The sequence below is a fragment of the Malus sylvestris genome, chromosome 5, assembly GCF_916048215.2.
Source record: "Malus sylvestris chromosome 5, drMalSylv7.2, whole genome shotgun sequence".
Lineage (NCBI taxonomy): Eukaryota > Viridiplantae > Streptophyta > Magnoliopsida > Rosales > Rosaceae > Malus > Malus sylvestris.
In genome coordinates this window covers 26,336,656-26,350,773 of record NC_062264.1, presented here as the reverse complement: position 1 = coordinate 26,350,773, position 14,118 = coordinate 26,336,656, and the positions used below count along the sequence as shown (strand labels likewise).

General features: G+C 37.0%; 3 protein-coding genes across 7 annotated transcripts in view; 1 reads left to right on the top strand and 2 right to left on the bottom strand.

Moving 5' to 3' along the window:
• LOC126621333 (uncharacterized) overlaps positions 1-8,565 on the top strand; it is a 54,196-nt gene extending 45,631 nt beyond the window's left edge. For both annotated transcript variants that reach the window (XM_050289768.1, XM_050289767.1), the window contains exon 4: positions 8,309-8,565. In XM_050289768.1, the coding sequence (XP_050145725.1) occupies positions 8,309-8,353 (45 nt within the window). In that variant the 3' untranslated portion in view covers positions 8,354-8,565. The remainder of the gene's footprint in view (positions 1-8,308) is intronic.
• Positions 3,392-7,667, bottom strand: LOC126621341 (CMP-sialic acid transporter 4-like). Of its 4 annotated transcripts, none has more exons than XM_050289780.1 (7): positions 7,444-7,667; positions 6,042-6,206; positions 5,859-5,956; positions 5,650-5,761; positions 4,629-4,689; positions 3,815-3,927; positions 3,398-3,687 (listed from the first exon to the last, which is right to left on the bottom strand). In XM_050289780.1, exons 2-6 carry the CDS (start codon positions 6,066-6,068, stop codon positions 3,842-3,844), a joined length of 384 nt encoding a protein of 127 aa, XP_050145737.1. In that variant the 5' UTR covers positions 6,069-6,206; positions 7,444-7,667; the 3' UTR covers positions 3,398-3,687; positions 3,815-3,841. The 4 variants fall into 4 exon arrangements, with proteins under 4 accessions (XP_050145736.1, XP_050145737.1, XP_050145738.1 ...); XM_050289781.1 differs by having other exon boundaries at positions 3,398-3,683; XM_050289779.1 differs by having other exon boundaries at positions 3,392-3,927.
• An 814-nt stretch (positions 8,566-9,379) lies between the features above and the next one.
• Positions 9,380-13,752, bottom strand: LOC126621330 (calcium-dependent protein kinase 26-like). The gene is made up of 9 exons (XM_050289761.1): positions 13,459-13,752; positions 12,173-13,020; positions 11,752-11,895; positions 11,509-11,661; positions 10,828-10,943; positions 10,500-10,667; positions 10,143-10,367; positions 9,749-9,915; positions 9,380-9,609 (listed from the first exon to the last, which is right to left on the bottom strand). Exons 2-8 carry the CDS (start codon positions 12,945-12,947, stop codon positions 9,781-9,783), a joined length of 1,716 nt encoding a protein of 571 aa, XP_050145718.1. The 5' UTR covers positions 12,948-13,020; positions 13,459-13,752; the 3' UTR covers positions 9,380-9,609; positions 9,749-9,780.
• Positions 13,753-14,118: the final 366 nt, after the last annotated feature.

Genomic DNA, 14,118 nt, shown 5'->3' with positions numbered 1-14,118 from the left:
CCATACACTATTTCTTTATGAAAAACTACCAATCTAGCCTTCAATGTGTATCACATGCAAGTAACATGACTTAAATTGATGGAAAATTGAATATAGTAGCTTCGAATATAACATTAGGGATGTAATTGGCAGATTTTTATAATTCAGGGACTAATTTTTCTGAAAAAATAGTTTAGGGACCTAATTTTCACTAAGGTGATAATTCAGGGACTAAATTGGCAGTTTACCCTAAAAAAAATAAAGGTTCAGATTTTGGAGAGGATTTTTCTGTAAAACTATCTCTAATGATGACCTAAAATCTAAAAATATTTAGTTCATAAAATTTAAGTTTTAGTTCAGAAATAGTTTTTCTACTTCAAATCTTCTGGTCTAAAAGTTTAGCCCGAGATTATTAAAGAATGAATTAAGGTTAATTTTTTTTAAATTAACTTTTTAAAAAAAAATATGTAGACTATCCTAAATTAATTATATGAACATTTTAATCTAAAAATATTTAAATTTCGATAAATTTTGAAAAATCACTAAATCAATACATGAAAATCATGATAAACCATATAAACCATATAAACTTAATACGAACAACATTTAATAAACCATATAAACTTAATACAAATGACAATTAATAAATATATTCGATCTAAGTCGTTAGATCTTTTTTTACCGTTAAATTTGACTATATTCAATCTAAGCCGTTGGATTCAATAAATATATAAATATAAAACTAAAAAAAAATAATTTAACCTAGATCGTTGGATTAACCAACGATCCATTTAAATCTAGCCATTGGATTGAAAAAAGTAGCCGTTGGGCTGCATAATTGGCTGACACCCCGGGGACAACCCACCCAGCTTATCTTCCTCTCTGGCGCGTGCATGGCTGATTTTGCTTTGTGGGCGATTGGAAGCTGGGCAGTGGGCTTCACAACCCTAGTTTCAGTCTCAGTTGGTGGGGCCCATTTTACTTTGTGGCCTAAAATTGGGCTGATATTTGGCCTCATAATAAGTTTTAGGTTTTAGGTCATGGGTTGGAGTGGATTTTTTTTTGGGGGGGGGGGGGAAGGGAAATTTTAGGTTTTAGGTCATTGTTGGAGAAGGTCTAAAAGCTGGGAGGGATTGAGATAACGTTGCAATGAGAGTGGATGGGGTGGGAGAGTTCTTTTAGTGTGACCGATTCATGAGATAATACACCACGTATTACTATATAAATTGTAAGATATGTGTGTTAAAAAGTTAATAACTTAAAGAATAAAATTTCCCACAACTTATATAAAAATATGTGATGTATCATTCGTGTTCCGATCATAATATATTAATAATTGTACCCATTTGTCTTTAAAAATGTACCACTTTGTTATATGCAAAATGTACACTTTTTTTTAAGTACCATGACACACCATGACCAAAGTCAATGCATGTTGGCCGACATCCGAATGTGACATAACCATTTAATGAGTGATGTAGAAATGTGGATAAATTTAAACCGAAGTTAGAAATAATTAACTAATAAATAGTGAAAGCAATAGTGTGAAGTACCCATAAAGCGTAAGTAAACAGAGCAAATCTAGTTAAGGTACTTATTACCCAACTGGAAACAAGCTCCTACATTTATTTGGAGAAAATGTGAGAATCGCCAAAGTTCCCTCGTGCGCCACCAAAGACTCAGCTAACTAAAACTTGGAGGGGCGAAAAACAAAAAGCGTGAGTGGGCGAAAATAAAGGTTTTTGAAACGCATTTCTCTTTAGAACATACTAACCCCTCAGTGTAAATCAAGTAAGTTTCCAGAAAACATAATACGTATAAGTATGAAATCAAGAGTAAAGCAACCCTATTTTGAGAAACACAATTCATAATGTCTCAACTGAGGCACAAGCAAATCAAGTACTCATCTACAATATCCAATACGCATCCATAGCTATCAAGTTCTCATCAATAACATTAAATACTAATAAGTGTGTGTGTGTGTGTGTGTGTGTGTGTGTGTGTGTGTACTAATAAGTGAGTGTGTGTGTGTGCGCGCGCGCGTGTGTGTTTAACACACGAGTTCATTCAGCGGAAATTCTGATATGAATATGACTGGGTGTAATCATAATATATTCTTTTTGTACTACAATCACGTGAGGACTGGCGCTATGTGCATCACATACGAGTTCGAGATGCCTATTGCAACCTAGGACAAGATTAGCACCTACATTGGATCCAAGTGAACGAACAATGCTATGTGAACGACACGTGAAACTCACTTTGTCAAGAAGAAAACAGCGATAGGAAAAACATTGACAAATCAGCTGTCGTCATGCCAGATCCGGCAACATGCCAAGAAGTGGAAATCAATCTCAACGGCTATAAATTTAGGGCAATGACTATCGTAAAGACTACTAAGCCTGCCAATTTTGGACTTTAAGAAGGGATGGTCAAGGAAGACGAGGACAAGGACGATGAGGCATCGGGCGTCCTTCCTAAAATCTATCCAACTCCATTTCAAGATTTTGAGAGCAGAAATAGTCTCTGGTGGTCAACAATGAGAAAAAAAAAATTGTGGTAAGGACGAGAGTGTCAATTGGCTTATTTGATGTTCATTGCTTGAATTTAGGAGTTAACCCAATCGAGATCAGATGATGCAAAGATCTGATTTGATAAACTTTTTGGCAATTTGCCTCTTTTGGGATCTTCTATGACTCTATTAGCTTCTTTCTTCCAACGTCCAACGGAGGTCACTTCACTCCCGTGTTTACCATCTATCCCAAGCTACCTAGACAAAACAAGCGCACCTTTTCATCTTTTCTACTAATCTGATATGTGATCTCAACTTTTGAATCCCCAAAGTAATGTTCAAATGGTACTACACCCTAGCGGCTTGTGAACTATTTCCCCTTGATCCTACCTTTCGTTAAACCATTGCAACACGAATTGTCATTAATGAGGGTCAAATGTCATCGAAAGAGACATTTTTCCATCGCAAATACTTATTACCAACAGGAAAAAGTCCTTGATGGGTGTTGGAAATTGTCCCATTGAATTTTTTTTCAGACCAGCTGTCGAAAATACTTATTATCAACACACAAGACTTGTCATTATAGTTAGTTTTTCATCAGAAATGAATTTTCAAAATACCAAAGTTATTTTATTGTTACAAATACTTATATGGTAGTCAAATTACTTTCCAAAAGAAGATATATGTTTTTTGCGATGATTTTCCAACCAAACAATTGTGTCAGGAAATTTTTTTCGAACAAAATAATCTATATTTGTTAGAGTGCACAATCGTCACAATAACAATTTTCGACCCTAAAATACTACTCTAGTCTGTCGCAAATATTATTTTCTATACAATCGGGTTATCAATAAAACACCTTATCAAAAAAAAAAAAAAACAAAGGCATTTCCAATGCGAATTGTGGTAAAAAAATAAATGCTTTCTAGTAAAAATTCCACTTAGCATTGTTCAAATAATATTTTGTATTATCATTAATAAAACAAATATATATAAGATCAAAGTGGTAAAGCTAATACATTCATTACAAACCTAAGATATGTGTTTGAACATACTAACACTAGTCCTCAAACTCAAAAATGCAAACTTGAATTGTTTTGAAGACGTGCAGATAAAAACATCTTCTTTTGTACATACAACGCATGTAGCTCCTTCATCACTCCATATAGCTCCTTGATCACTCCTTATATATCTCACTTAGCCAAAACCACATAACCACAAGTTTAATTAATTATTATACAAATATCAGAAGAATTCAAAGCATACGTATGTGTGTATGGGTGAAAACAAATGTCATCAAATTAAAGATGATACGGTGCATACCAGGTTTGTCCTTGTCTATGGAATGCATCAGTTTTGGATCACAATTCTAGCACAATGAGATACACTTGTAAACAAAGAACCAGGTTCCTTGCCAGATCCATTTTTTAGGGATCCTGTAATCATGTCCGTTCATCGTATATTGTGCGGTCAGAAATCATTTAAAATTCAAATATAAATAGTACCTAACAAAAACTAACAGTACGATATACAATGAATGGACACAATTATGGAATTCCGGGAATCGTAGGGAATGGATCCGGCGAGGATCCTGGTTCATGTACAAAAGCAAAGGCATGTTAAAGAAATTTGCATATTATTGTACTAGTAAAAAACCTGAAAACCACTGAAAAGAAGCAACATAGTCCCATGTGCCCCCATGTGCATATTATTGTAAAATGTAAATTACATAGTAACCCCTTAAGTTTGAGGTCTATTACAATCTCATACAATATCTTTAAAACATTTCACTTTCATAGCTCAAGTACTTTTTTATTTCAATATAATACATCCGTTAGATTTTCTATCTATTAATCCGTTAGATGCTGACATGGCTGCCAAATATGTGTCACATGGCTAAAAAAATAATTTTTTAATTAAAAAAAAACCTAAATCTTCTAAGTAAATTATAAAATTAAAAATAAAATCATGTAACTTGGGGTTTAAGTCTCTTAACGTCGCTTAGCATATAGTCAATCCTCAAACCCAAAACAGTATACAACGAACAGAATCGAGTTCTCCCATACCATTACTATAATTCAGCAACAATGAACAACTTTCAAACCCATACAACGAACAGAATCGAGTTCTCCCATACCTTCATTCCTCCAGATTCGCGCCAAAGCAGCAAGCGATATTGCACACTTCAAAGCCTCCACCTAATTCCCAACACACAGCACATTTCAAGCAGTGTTCTAAAAATCGGCCTAGGCGGCGCCTAGGCGCTGGGCGGCGGTGCCCTGACTCGATTTCTGCCAAAACGTTCACTCAAGGCGGGGAGAATTTAGGCGGCCACCTAGACGCTCGTTAGGCGTTCTAGGCGGCAATCAAGGCGGCTCCAAATCCCAAAATCGCTGCAACTCTCGCAACACATCTGCAGCTATTGATGTTGTATGTAGAAGCAAAGCCTCGGCAAGCTTCTGAAGAGAGAGAGAGTACGAATAGAGAGATAGAGAGCCTTGGCAGCGTGAGTTGCAGTCTTGTAGATTTAGTTTTGAGCTTCTAAAAGGCCTAATGAAGAAGAAGAAACGAAAGGGTTGAATGGGCATGGTATTTTCACTTTCCAATGGGTCAAATGTGGTTTTGATCTGAGCTCCACCTTGGGGAGTGGAACCCGGTTTTAAATTTTGATACCACCCACTGGCGCACTGCATGCTTTTGTTGTTGGGGAATGTGAGAGAGGTGGAGTGGAACCGATTTTTGAAGCCACCAACTGGCATTTCATGGTCTTGTCATCTTTTAAAAAGTTGGGATATAAATAAATATATATCTGTATATATATTATATATAAATGTTATGTGAATTAGTTAAATATGGTTTTTTTCTTAGACTATCATATTATATACATAAAATAAATAATTATTTAATCATATAATATATAATAAATCTAATTTTTTTTTAAGTGTCAATCTGCACCTATTTATAAGATATGTAAGAAATTTACCTAAATCCGCCTAGGCCGCCTAGACCCCGCCTAGCTGCCTAGGCGTTAGCTATCGCACGACTAGCGCTTAGCGTTTTTTAGAACCTTGATTTCAAGTCACGCGAAAATCGACATTACAAATCATAAATTTCTGAATTTTAATCTATAATGTAGCTTCATCAGCCTCACAACTCACCGAGAAATTTGCAGGGGTGACACTATACTCATACTTGCCGGCCCTCTTCGACCACACAATCAATATTGCTTGTGAACTGGTCAAAACGGTCAAAGCTATAGTAACAGCCGACCTATTCCAATCAACCCAAAACCATTCATCAAGTTAAATTAAATTAAAAAATACCAAATTTCAATCAATTGGAACAAAATAGCAAAAGTTGGGCATACTTGAGCTTCCACTTGGAGAGCTCCACTGGGCTGACGGCAGGTATTGGCTTGCCCCGCAAGCTTTCGAGGTCTCCGGGGGCTGAAGATTCGTCTTGATCCTGCAATTAGATCAAATGGGTACTGAAAAAAGGTTGAAAATCTGAGGATTGCAGGAAGAAATCTGGTAATTTATACGGGAAATACCTGATCTTTGAGCTTCCTGTACTCCATTGTTACGCTCTGTTTGGTTTTCTTTGTAAATTTGGTGCTTTCAGATCCCTAGAGCCATTGGAGGACACTGGGCTCTGAGAATTTGGTGCCACAGAGTGAGCCATTGGAGGACACTAAGGCTTTGTTTGGTATAAGGATCTGATTGGATTGGATTGGATTGAATTAGATTAGATAACCCTTTAAATTCATAGTATATTGAAGTTAGAATATAATAATTTTTCATTCAGAGTGGATTAGAAGAGGATCGGAAAAGAAACTTTTCCCTTCTCATCCTATAATTTTGGGAGGATGATTAGAATTTATAAGTTTTCTTTTTGATCAATTCATCTCCTACATCTAAGTTGGTCTAATTTTTTCATTTCTTTGTTGAACATACCTTGAAAATTGTGTCTTATTCTTATTTATTCTGATCTAATTCTCCATATACCAAACGATGAATGATAAAATGGATGGATGCCCACGTGAACATTGCGTCCAAGCGAAAAGATGGACTCTCAAGAAAGAAAATTATAACCCTCACAATCTTTATATATATTTTTTTAAGAAGAAATGCTAAGAAGACTCTCTTACAACAGTCTGATAAGAACTTCTCACATGGCATTGGCTCTAAACAGCATAATCGCCCACACCACAGCTTTAAGCCTAAGCACTAGGGGTGGTTCGGTATGGTCCCATACCGAACCCTTGTCCCGATTCCCAAACCGAAATTTTCGGGAATCCCAATTTCAATACCGATCACAAACCAAATTTTCGGGAATCCCAATTTTCGGGAATCCCGAAATAGTTTCGGGATTTCGGGACAAATCGGGAATCCCGAAATGATCTAAATCCATAAACAGGAACAAGTAAAACAAATTAAAGGAAATGCTAAACGGAAAACTGGCATACATTGATACATCACCTATTACAAATAGCATACATACAGATACAGAGGCGGATACAATCATACAATTAGCATACATACATACAAAACAAATAGCATACAGAATAAGAGAATCCCCAATTTGGCAATTTCAGATGGAATCATGGAACTATATAAAAACCCCAATTTCAGAATCGGAGAATCAACTATTTCATAATCCAAACCCCTAATTTCGAAACCCCATTTCCGAATCCCAATCCCTAATCCCCAATTTCGGAATCCCAATCCCTAATTTCGAAACCCAGGTCCCCAATTTCAGAATCCAATTCCAATTCCAATTCAAATTTTCAATTAAAAAATTCCTAAGTTCGAAATCACAAAATCCCTAAGTTTAATACAAATCAGAAACCCTAAACTCCAATTTCAGAAGCCCTAATCCCAATTCGAATTCAAACCAAAGTTGGCAAATGAAAAGTATGAAATGATTCAGGATGGAAGGTCGCAATTTCTTACCTTCAGCCTTGTGCAATGCAAGACCAAATTGAACGAGAGAGAGACACCGATAGAAGTCTCCAGGGAGAGAGGGAGAGAGAAAGAGAACCGAGACTGACAGAGGAGTCTCTAGAGATCGAAGACGGTGTGGTGTAGCTGTGATCATTGGTGCGGCCGGATTCGAAGACGGAGGAGAGGTCGAGACTCAAAGCAGAGTGGGTGAGGTGAGTAACGGAAGTGAAATGGGAGATCAGATCATCAGACCTAAAAACAAATGAACGGAATAGATTAAATCTAAAATAATGAACGGTTGAAATAATTTTCTTATAATTAAAAAATAATATATATATATATAATATTTATTTTCGGTTCGGTATGGGAATACCGAAAAAATGGAGATGCAAGACCAAATCCCATACCGAAAATTTCGGTTTGGTTCGGGATTTCATATCGAAAATTTCGGGAATTTTGGTTTGAGATCGGGATTTTTTCGGTTTGGTTTGGGATTTTTGGGATTTTTTTCCAGCCCTACTAAGCACTACTCTGCCCTCTCCCAAAATGCCCTCCAGCCCTCAATTCCAACAGCCTCACAACCGCCGCCAGAGCGGTCAAATTGTCTAGAGCGCCGCTTCTTCCTCCTCCAACATCGCCGTCTCAGATGTTAAGCTGCAGCTCCAGGAGGAGGACCACAGCAACGGCTTCAATCCCACTTCTACTTTTGCTCCTGGTGAGTGTATTTTAAGCGCTTTTGCAAAAAATCTGCTTGTTTAGTTCTGGATTTTTTTTAGTTTTGTCACGTAAATCAATCTGCAATTCTGATCACTCAGTGTCTCGCGTATAGTGTAGACATGCTTATTTTGACATCATTCATCATCTTCTTTTACAGGAAATCTCGGTAGTGAATGAAACTGCAGTTTTAAAGGGCACATAGACATTTTGGATTAACTCAAATTCGCAATATGCAAACACAGATATAGGACTCATGAAATGTATCTAAAGTTTTTCTCTTCCTGTATTTTTTTTTTGGGGGGGATATGTTTGATTTGATGTATAGCAATAAGGCATCCACATGAATGTAGAAATCTTGTGTCATTTTTTTTTTAAATTCATATTATAAAACATGCTTTGAAATCTTTGTACAAATGATTTCCAAAAGCTCATTTACAAACAAGATGGTAGCTTTGATTGGATATGAAGTAAACAAAACATACGAGGTTCCTTATAATTGGGCGTTTATGGTACTACGGAGTATAGGATATTCTCGAATTTTTAATAATTAAAATTCATTTTAATTTTTGTTTTTTAACAAAGACAAAAAGATATTCCTGAATTTTTAATAATTAATTTTTTATTTTTGATTTTTTTTAACAAAGACATAACGGTTAAATAACTCGGATCTATTTTTTAGAAAACCATATAAAAACTCTTGTTAGTATAATTTGTTAATTGGAGGGACAGACAAATTCCAGAGACAGACAGGTTCAAAAGAATCCAATCTGGGTCTGTCCACTTGTCACTATAAATCTTGAAAATTACAGTAGATTCCTCGAATACCTTCACCAAATGAGACAAATTGCACTGTATCAGTATTAATATTTTCTAAAATCATCTTAGAGAATAGATTCATTGTATCAAGAATTCAAGATCATCATCCAGATGCACGTTGCAGTATACCTCAACCGTATCTTCTCGTGAACTAGTATAATATGTACAGGACACTACGATGGCAGTAAATTTGTGTCATGAAATTTTTTCTTTATGTGAGGGTGGAAATTACCAGATAGACTCAATATATCGTTGAGGACACTGAAATTATGTTACTGGAGATGAAATTAAATTTCCACTTTTTTACTGTGTTTTTATTTTTAATTATTTTGCAGCCCCTTTTCAATGTTGTAAATTGTACTCATGTGCTGGGAGCCTGGAGTTATTTACCTTCTTCACCCACACACAAAAATACGTTAGAATCTTGAAATAACACTTCCCACTGTCCAAATATTGTTTGATCATCATACAGCAATACAAAAGGCATCACTTAACAAAATAAAAAAACAACAGAAATCTCCCAACTCTCAAAATGTTACGTCTCCCTATTCGAATCTCTATTTCGAGTTGAGGAATTAAAATTTGCTTCTCAATCTTCTACCACCAAATCTCCTCCTCTTCTGACTTTGCTGTACAACCTGCCTACAGGATATCGAAAGATTAATCACGTAGCGTTAAGCACGTAGCGTTAAGCGTAGAGGAAAAAGGCATAGCATCTGTTTGGGACAATATTCTGTACAAATGAAGCTATCTGGATACATAGATATGCGGAGAAGGATACCTTTACATGATGCTGGCGTGCTTAGTTGGAAGCTAATGAGCTCCTGGTGCATCTCTCATGCTCAAATTTAGACTGTTCCTCATGGTCCGTCTTCCAATTGGCATGTTGCCTTTCACATTGCCCTTTTGCATCATGGCGACAAACTCACCGTAGTCAATCCTTCCATCCTGCATGCGGGACATTATTGAATCTTTGAGTAAAACCAATAACAAGCCTAAATCTACAAAGACGATTGTACAATACATGATGCTCCATCAAACTATTTTTGGGGATCTAACACATGGCCTTAAGAGTCGTAAATATATTTGGTTGCTCATATAAGCTTAACAATTTACTAGATGATTCAAGTATTTGAAGAATGATGCAATTCCCTTGTGAAATTTTGGCGACTTACATTATCCTGATCAACTTCTTTTATAATATCTTCAAGAAGGACGTCAGTCATGTTATGTTCTGTACAAGCTTGCTGGAGCTCATCAACCGTAATATAACCACTTCCATCCTTATCAAAGTATCGGAAGGCTGCAACCAGATGTTCTTCACGTTCTAGTTTGTTAAGATGAACTGTAGCAGCTATAAATTCCCCATAATCAATTGTTCCACTGTTGTCCACATCAGCCTGGGAAAGAACGAAAAAATGCTTAGCTTTGTGAAACATAAACAAAGTTGAAGATAAATAACCACAAAATTGAGAATTAGACTAGTAGGCAAGCCAGCTACAGATGATTCTGTTTGGAAACAAGCATCTTACGGCATCCATAAGATCACGTATCTCTGTATCCTTCATGGTTGAGCCGTATCTCCGCAAACCAGCTTTAAGTTCGTCAAATGTTATTGCACCACTATTATCAGTATCCATAGCCTGAAACATCTCTCTGAGTCCAGCAATCTCCTCCTCAGATAGCCTTTCAGCTATTACCTGATATAACATATAGCCAAAAATACCTTAAGCATAAGTTGTAGCATTCTAGTTAAGGGGCATGCCAAAAGTCAACGTCACGTATAAATTTTTCTTTACAAGAAAATACTAAATCTGATAGAAATGCCAAACAAGGTGTTCCAGTCTCCCATGCACTTACCCGTAGAGCCATCTTCTTTAACTTGTTCATAGCAGAAAACGTTTTGAGACGAGAAAGTACAGCTGGATCTAGTGCTCTATCAGGAGCAACCCCATTTTCGCAAATCCAAGGGTGACCTAAAAATGAAAATTCATCACTTAAAAGCAAAAAGTGTGCAACATATACTGGACAATTATTGTTAATTCCACTTCAACAGAATCTTTCTGGTTGTTCATTTCCTAAAATTTGAGAACCCTCACATTGAAAAGGAAATTTAAGAAATTGGTGTGACTTGAAAACGAAGCAAAATTTCCCACGCCATACACTTCAAATGGATACGACCCTGCGTAAAGCGGGAGCCTTGTGCACTGGGTACGACCTTTATACACTTCAAATGGATAAAATCGAGGCAGACTTTGAAAGTTTATTTCTTTATGGAAATTTTCGCTACAGAAAAAGTAGCCGTTTTTCTTTAAACATTGAATGTGCCAAATTCAAACTCAGAAATAAACTCAAAAGGGCTATAGCTTAGACAACCGTGTTTTGGTGTCTCAGCTGCTTAACAAATTTCAGGGCATAATTTATCAACAAATGTTGTGCACGTAGTGGTAATGACAAATAAGCTACCTATTTCTTGTCGCACTAAATCATGCACAATATTGTACTAAAATAACTTAAACTGCTAAGAGAGGTTAAACATACATAGCACTTCATGTGCAGTTAAGCGGTCTGAAGGCCTAGAACATAGCATCTTCCGGATTAGGTCTTTTGCACTGTTAGATATTAAAGGCCATGGCTCTGATTCAAAGTCTATATATCCCTTCAAGACCGCATCAAATATCCCCTGCTGGGTTTCTGTATACCAATCACCAAACAGGTAAAACTATTCAGTAACAGAAAACATGGAGTAATCTCTGTTTTGTTAAAATATGAAGCCACCACTACCTGCCCAAAATGGCGGCACACCACTGAGCAGAATATACAGTATAACTCCTGCAGTCCACACATCTGCTTCTGGTCCATAATGCTTGAGGAGTACCTCCGGAGCAACATAATATGGGCTTCCAACCACATCAGTGAAAACTTGACCTGGAAAGGACGTAATAGTGTAAACAAACATTGGTTTCTAAATGACAAGGAGGACACTACATGCATTCCAGTTCAATAATTGTCTAGGGGCAGTAGCAATAAACAGGAATTAATGAAATTTTATTACTATATACAGGCAACACAAGTCCAGCTACTAAAATCCACGTGAACAAGATATAAGATAAGCCATATTACTATTTGATCAATATTAAGTGAAGTAAACTCACATCATATCTAAAATCAACAAAACGAAATGAAATTATTTTTGTTTGTTTACCTGGTTTGAAGAAAACGGAGAGTCCAAAATCAATGGCCTTGAGAGAAAAATCGTTGTCCTTGTTAACCAACAAGAAGTTTTCGGGTTTCAGATCTCTATGCATGACACCAAGTGAATGGCAAGCTTCAACAACACCAACAATAATCCGTGTCAACTCAGCTGCCTTTCTCTCACTGTAATGTCCCCTCTGGATAATGCGATCAAACAACTCACCCCCGCCACAAAGCTCCATTACAATATGAACATACAGTGAATCCTCATAAGCGCCCTTGATTGTCACAATATTCTTGTGACCAGCCAAATGGTGCATTATCTGAATCTCCCTTCTAACATCGTCCACATCCTCCTTCGAGATCAACTTCCTCTTGGAGATAGACTTACACGCATACTGACTGCCAGTAGCAATCTCGGTGCATAAATACGTAGTCCCAAATTGTCCCTGTCCTAATTTATGACCCAACGTGTAAAGATCACGAATGTTGGCCGTCTTGTGACCCAACACATAATAACTTTGGTTATCAGCACTTCTCCTCATGATGTTATCTTTCCTGGGACTTATGAGGGGTGGATGACTATTGTTGGTTTTGGGTTTGGGGCTGTCTTTGGAGAATTCTTGCTGACCGCGGTGCTGCGATTTCAAACTGGACTGGGAGTGGTCAGAATTCGAATGGTCAGACGAGGTGTTGCGCTTGGAAACGGAAGCAGATTGCTCTTCGGGCTGGTTGGAGCCCTGAAAATATTTCCCCCTGAAAGATCCACGGCATGTGTTGCCCATGAAACAATTACAAATCCCCTCAGGACTTTTTAACAGACTTTCCCTCACCCAATTGATTTCTCATCAATTCACACTGTCCACCATACAAAAAGTGCATAAAACAATCAACAATCATGGCTGAAAAAAAAAAAAAAATCCAAGAAAATCACACCATCATAATATGCAGATCAGAAACATGGACCCCACAGATTCATATGAATCTATAATCACAAACCCAGAAAGCAAGCAAAGAATAGAAATTGAAATTTTCATGCACCCCAAAAAGAACCCTTTTCATTTTCTCTACTTTTTCCATCATACAAATCCATAACTCATAAGATTATTGCAAATAAATCAGCAATAGATTAACAACTAACCACAAAGATCAAATCTTTAAGCACAAACAAAACAACCCATCAACCAGAAAAGCAAAAAACCCAAGATTCAGATACAAAAGGTCAGATTAAAGCAAGAAAGCAGACACATTATTTAGAGAGAGAAAGAGAAGAAAGAGAAGATGGGGGCACTTTACCAGTTGAAAAGACGGAATGGATGGTCGAACGAATCAAATCAAAGGGGCAGGAGGAGAAGAAGAAGAAGAAGAAAATGATGCAAACAACTCTCCAAAGCGATAAATTATGGTTGATTAGCAAGATTGGATGTTGGTGATCTAAAAAATCAATCAAAAAGCTTTTGGGGGCTTTCCAAAATTATATATTTTTTGGTTATTTTAGGATGGTGCTGCTGGGAACCATCGGAGGTGAGTGCTGACCAGCTATTAACCTCTCCTCCCCTCTCACTCCTCACTCTCTCTCTCTCTCTCTCTTCTTTTTTATTTTTTTAATAATTTAATTAAATAAAAAAACCGCATAACAGCTAATTTATAAACGCGTTTTTGCTATTCATATATTTTTGTCTGGACAATGTATAGATAGGCAGCTTCGAGGAACTGGGCGGGGGTTAAAAAAAGGAAAAATTACCACCTTGATTTGACGGTGGATCCGCGGTGAAAGTGTAGTGTTCCGAGATTATGGGTGGGGATTGGTCCCGAGAATGCGAGTGTGATTGGTGCGTGGGGAACACGCGGTGAGTGTTGGTCAAGATGTTCGAGCTGGTTTTTCTGGGTGGATAAATGTAGCAGCTAAATACGGACAGATTTTGTCAGTGGCGGTGTTTTGATTATCTGGTCAAA

Excerpts from the sequence above, each read along its gene's own strand:
- LOC126621341 (XM_050289779.1), bottom strand. The coding sequence starts at position 6,068 with ATGGAGTACAGGAAGCTCAAAGATCAG. Across the intron at positions 4,690-5,649 it reads TCACCCCTGCAAATTTCTCG|GTGGAGGCTTTGAAGTGTGC; the intron begins GTGAGTTGTGAG and ends GTTGGGAATTAG. Across the intron at positions 3,928-4,628 it reads GCGAATCTGGAGGAATGAAG|GATCCCTAAAAAATGGATCT; the intron begins GTATGGGAGAAC and ends ACATGATTACAG.
- LOC126621330 (XM_050289761.1), bottom strand. The coding sequence starts at position 12,947 with ATGGGCAACACATGCCGTGGATCTTTCAGGGGGAAATATTTTCAGGGC. Across the intron at positions 10,944-11,508 it reads AACTGCACATGAAGTGCTAT|GTCACCCTTGGATTTGCGAA; the intron begins GTATGTTTAACC and ends TTTCATTTTTAG. Across the intron at positions 9,916-10,142 it reads AAGAAGTTGATCAGGATAAT|GATGGAAGGATTGACTACGG; the intron begins GTAAGTCGCCAA and ends TCCCGCATGCAG.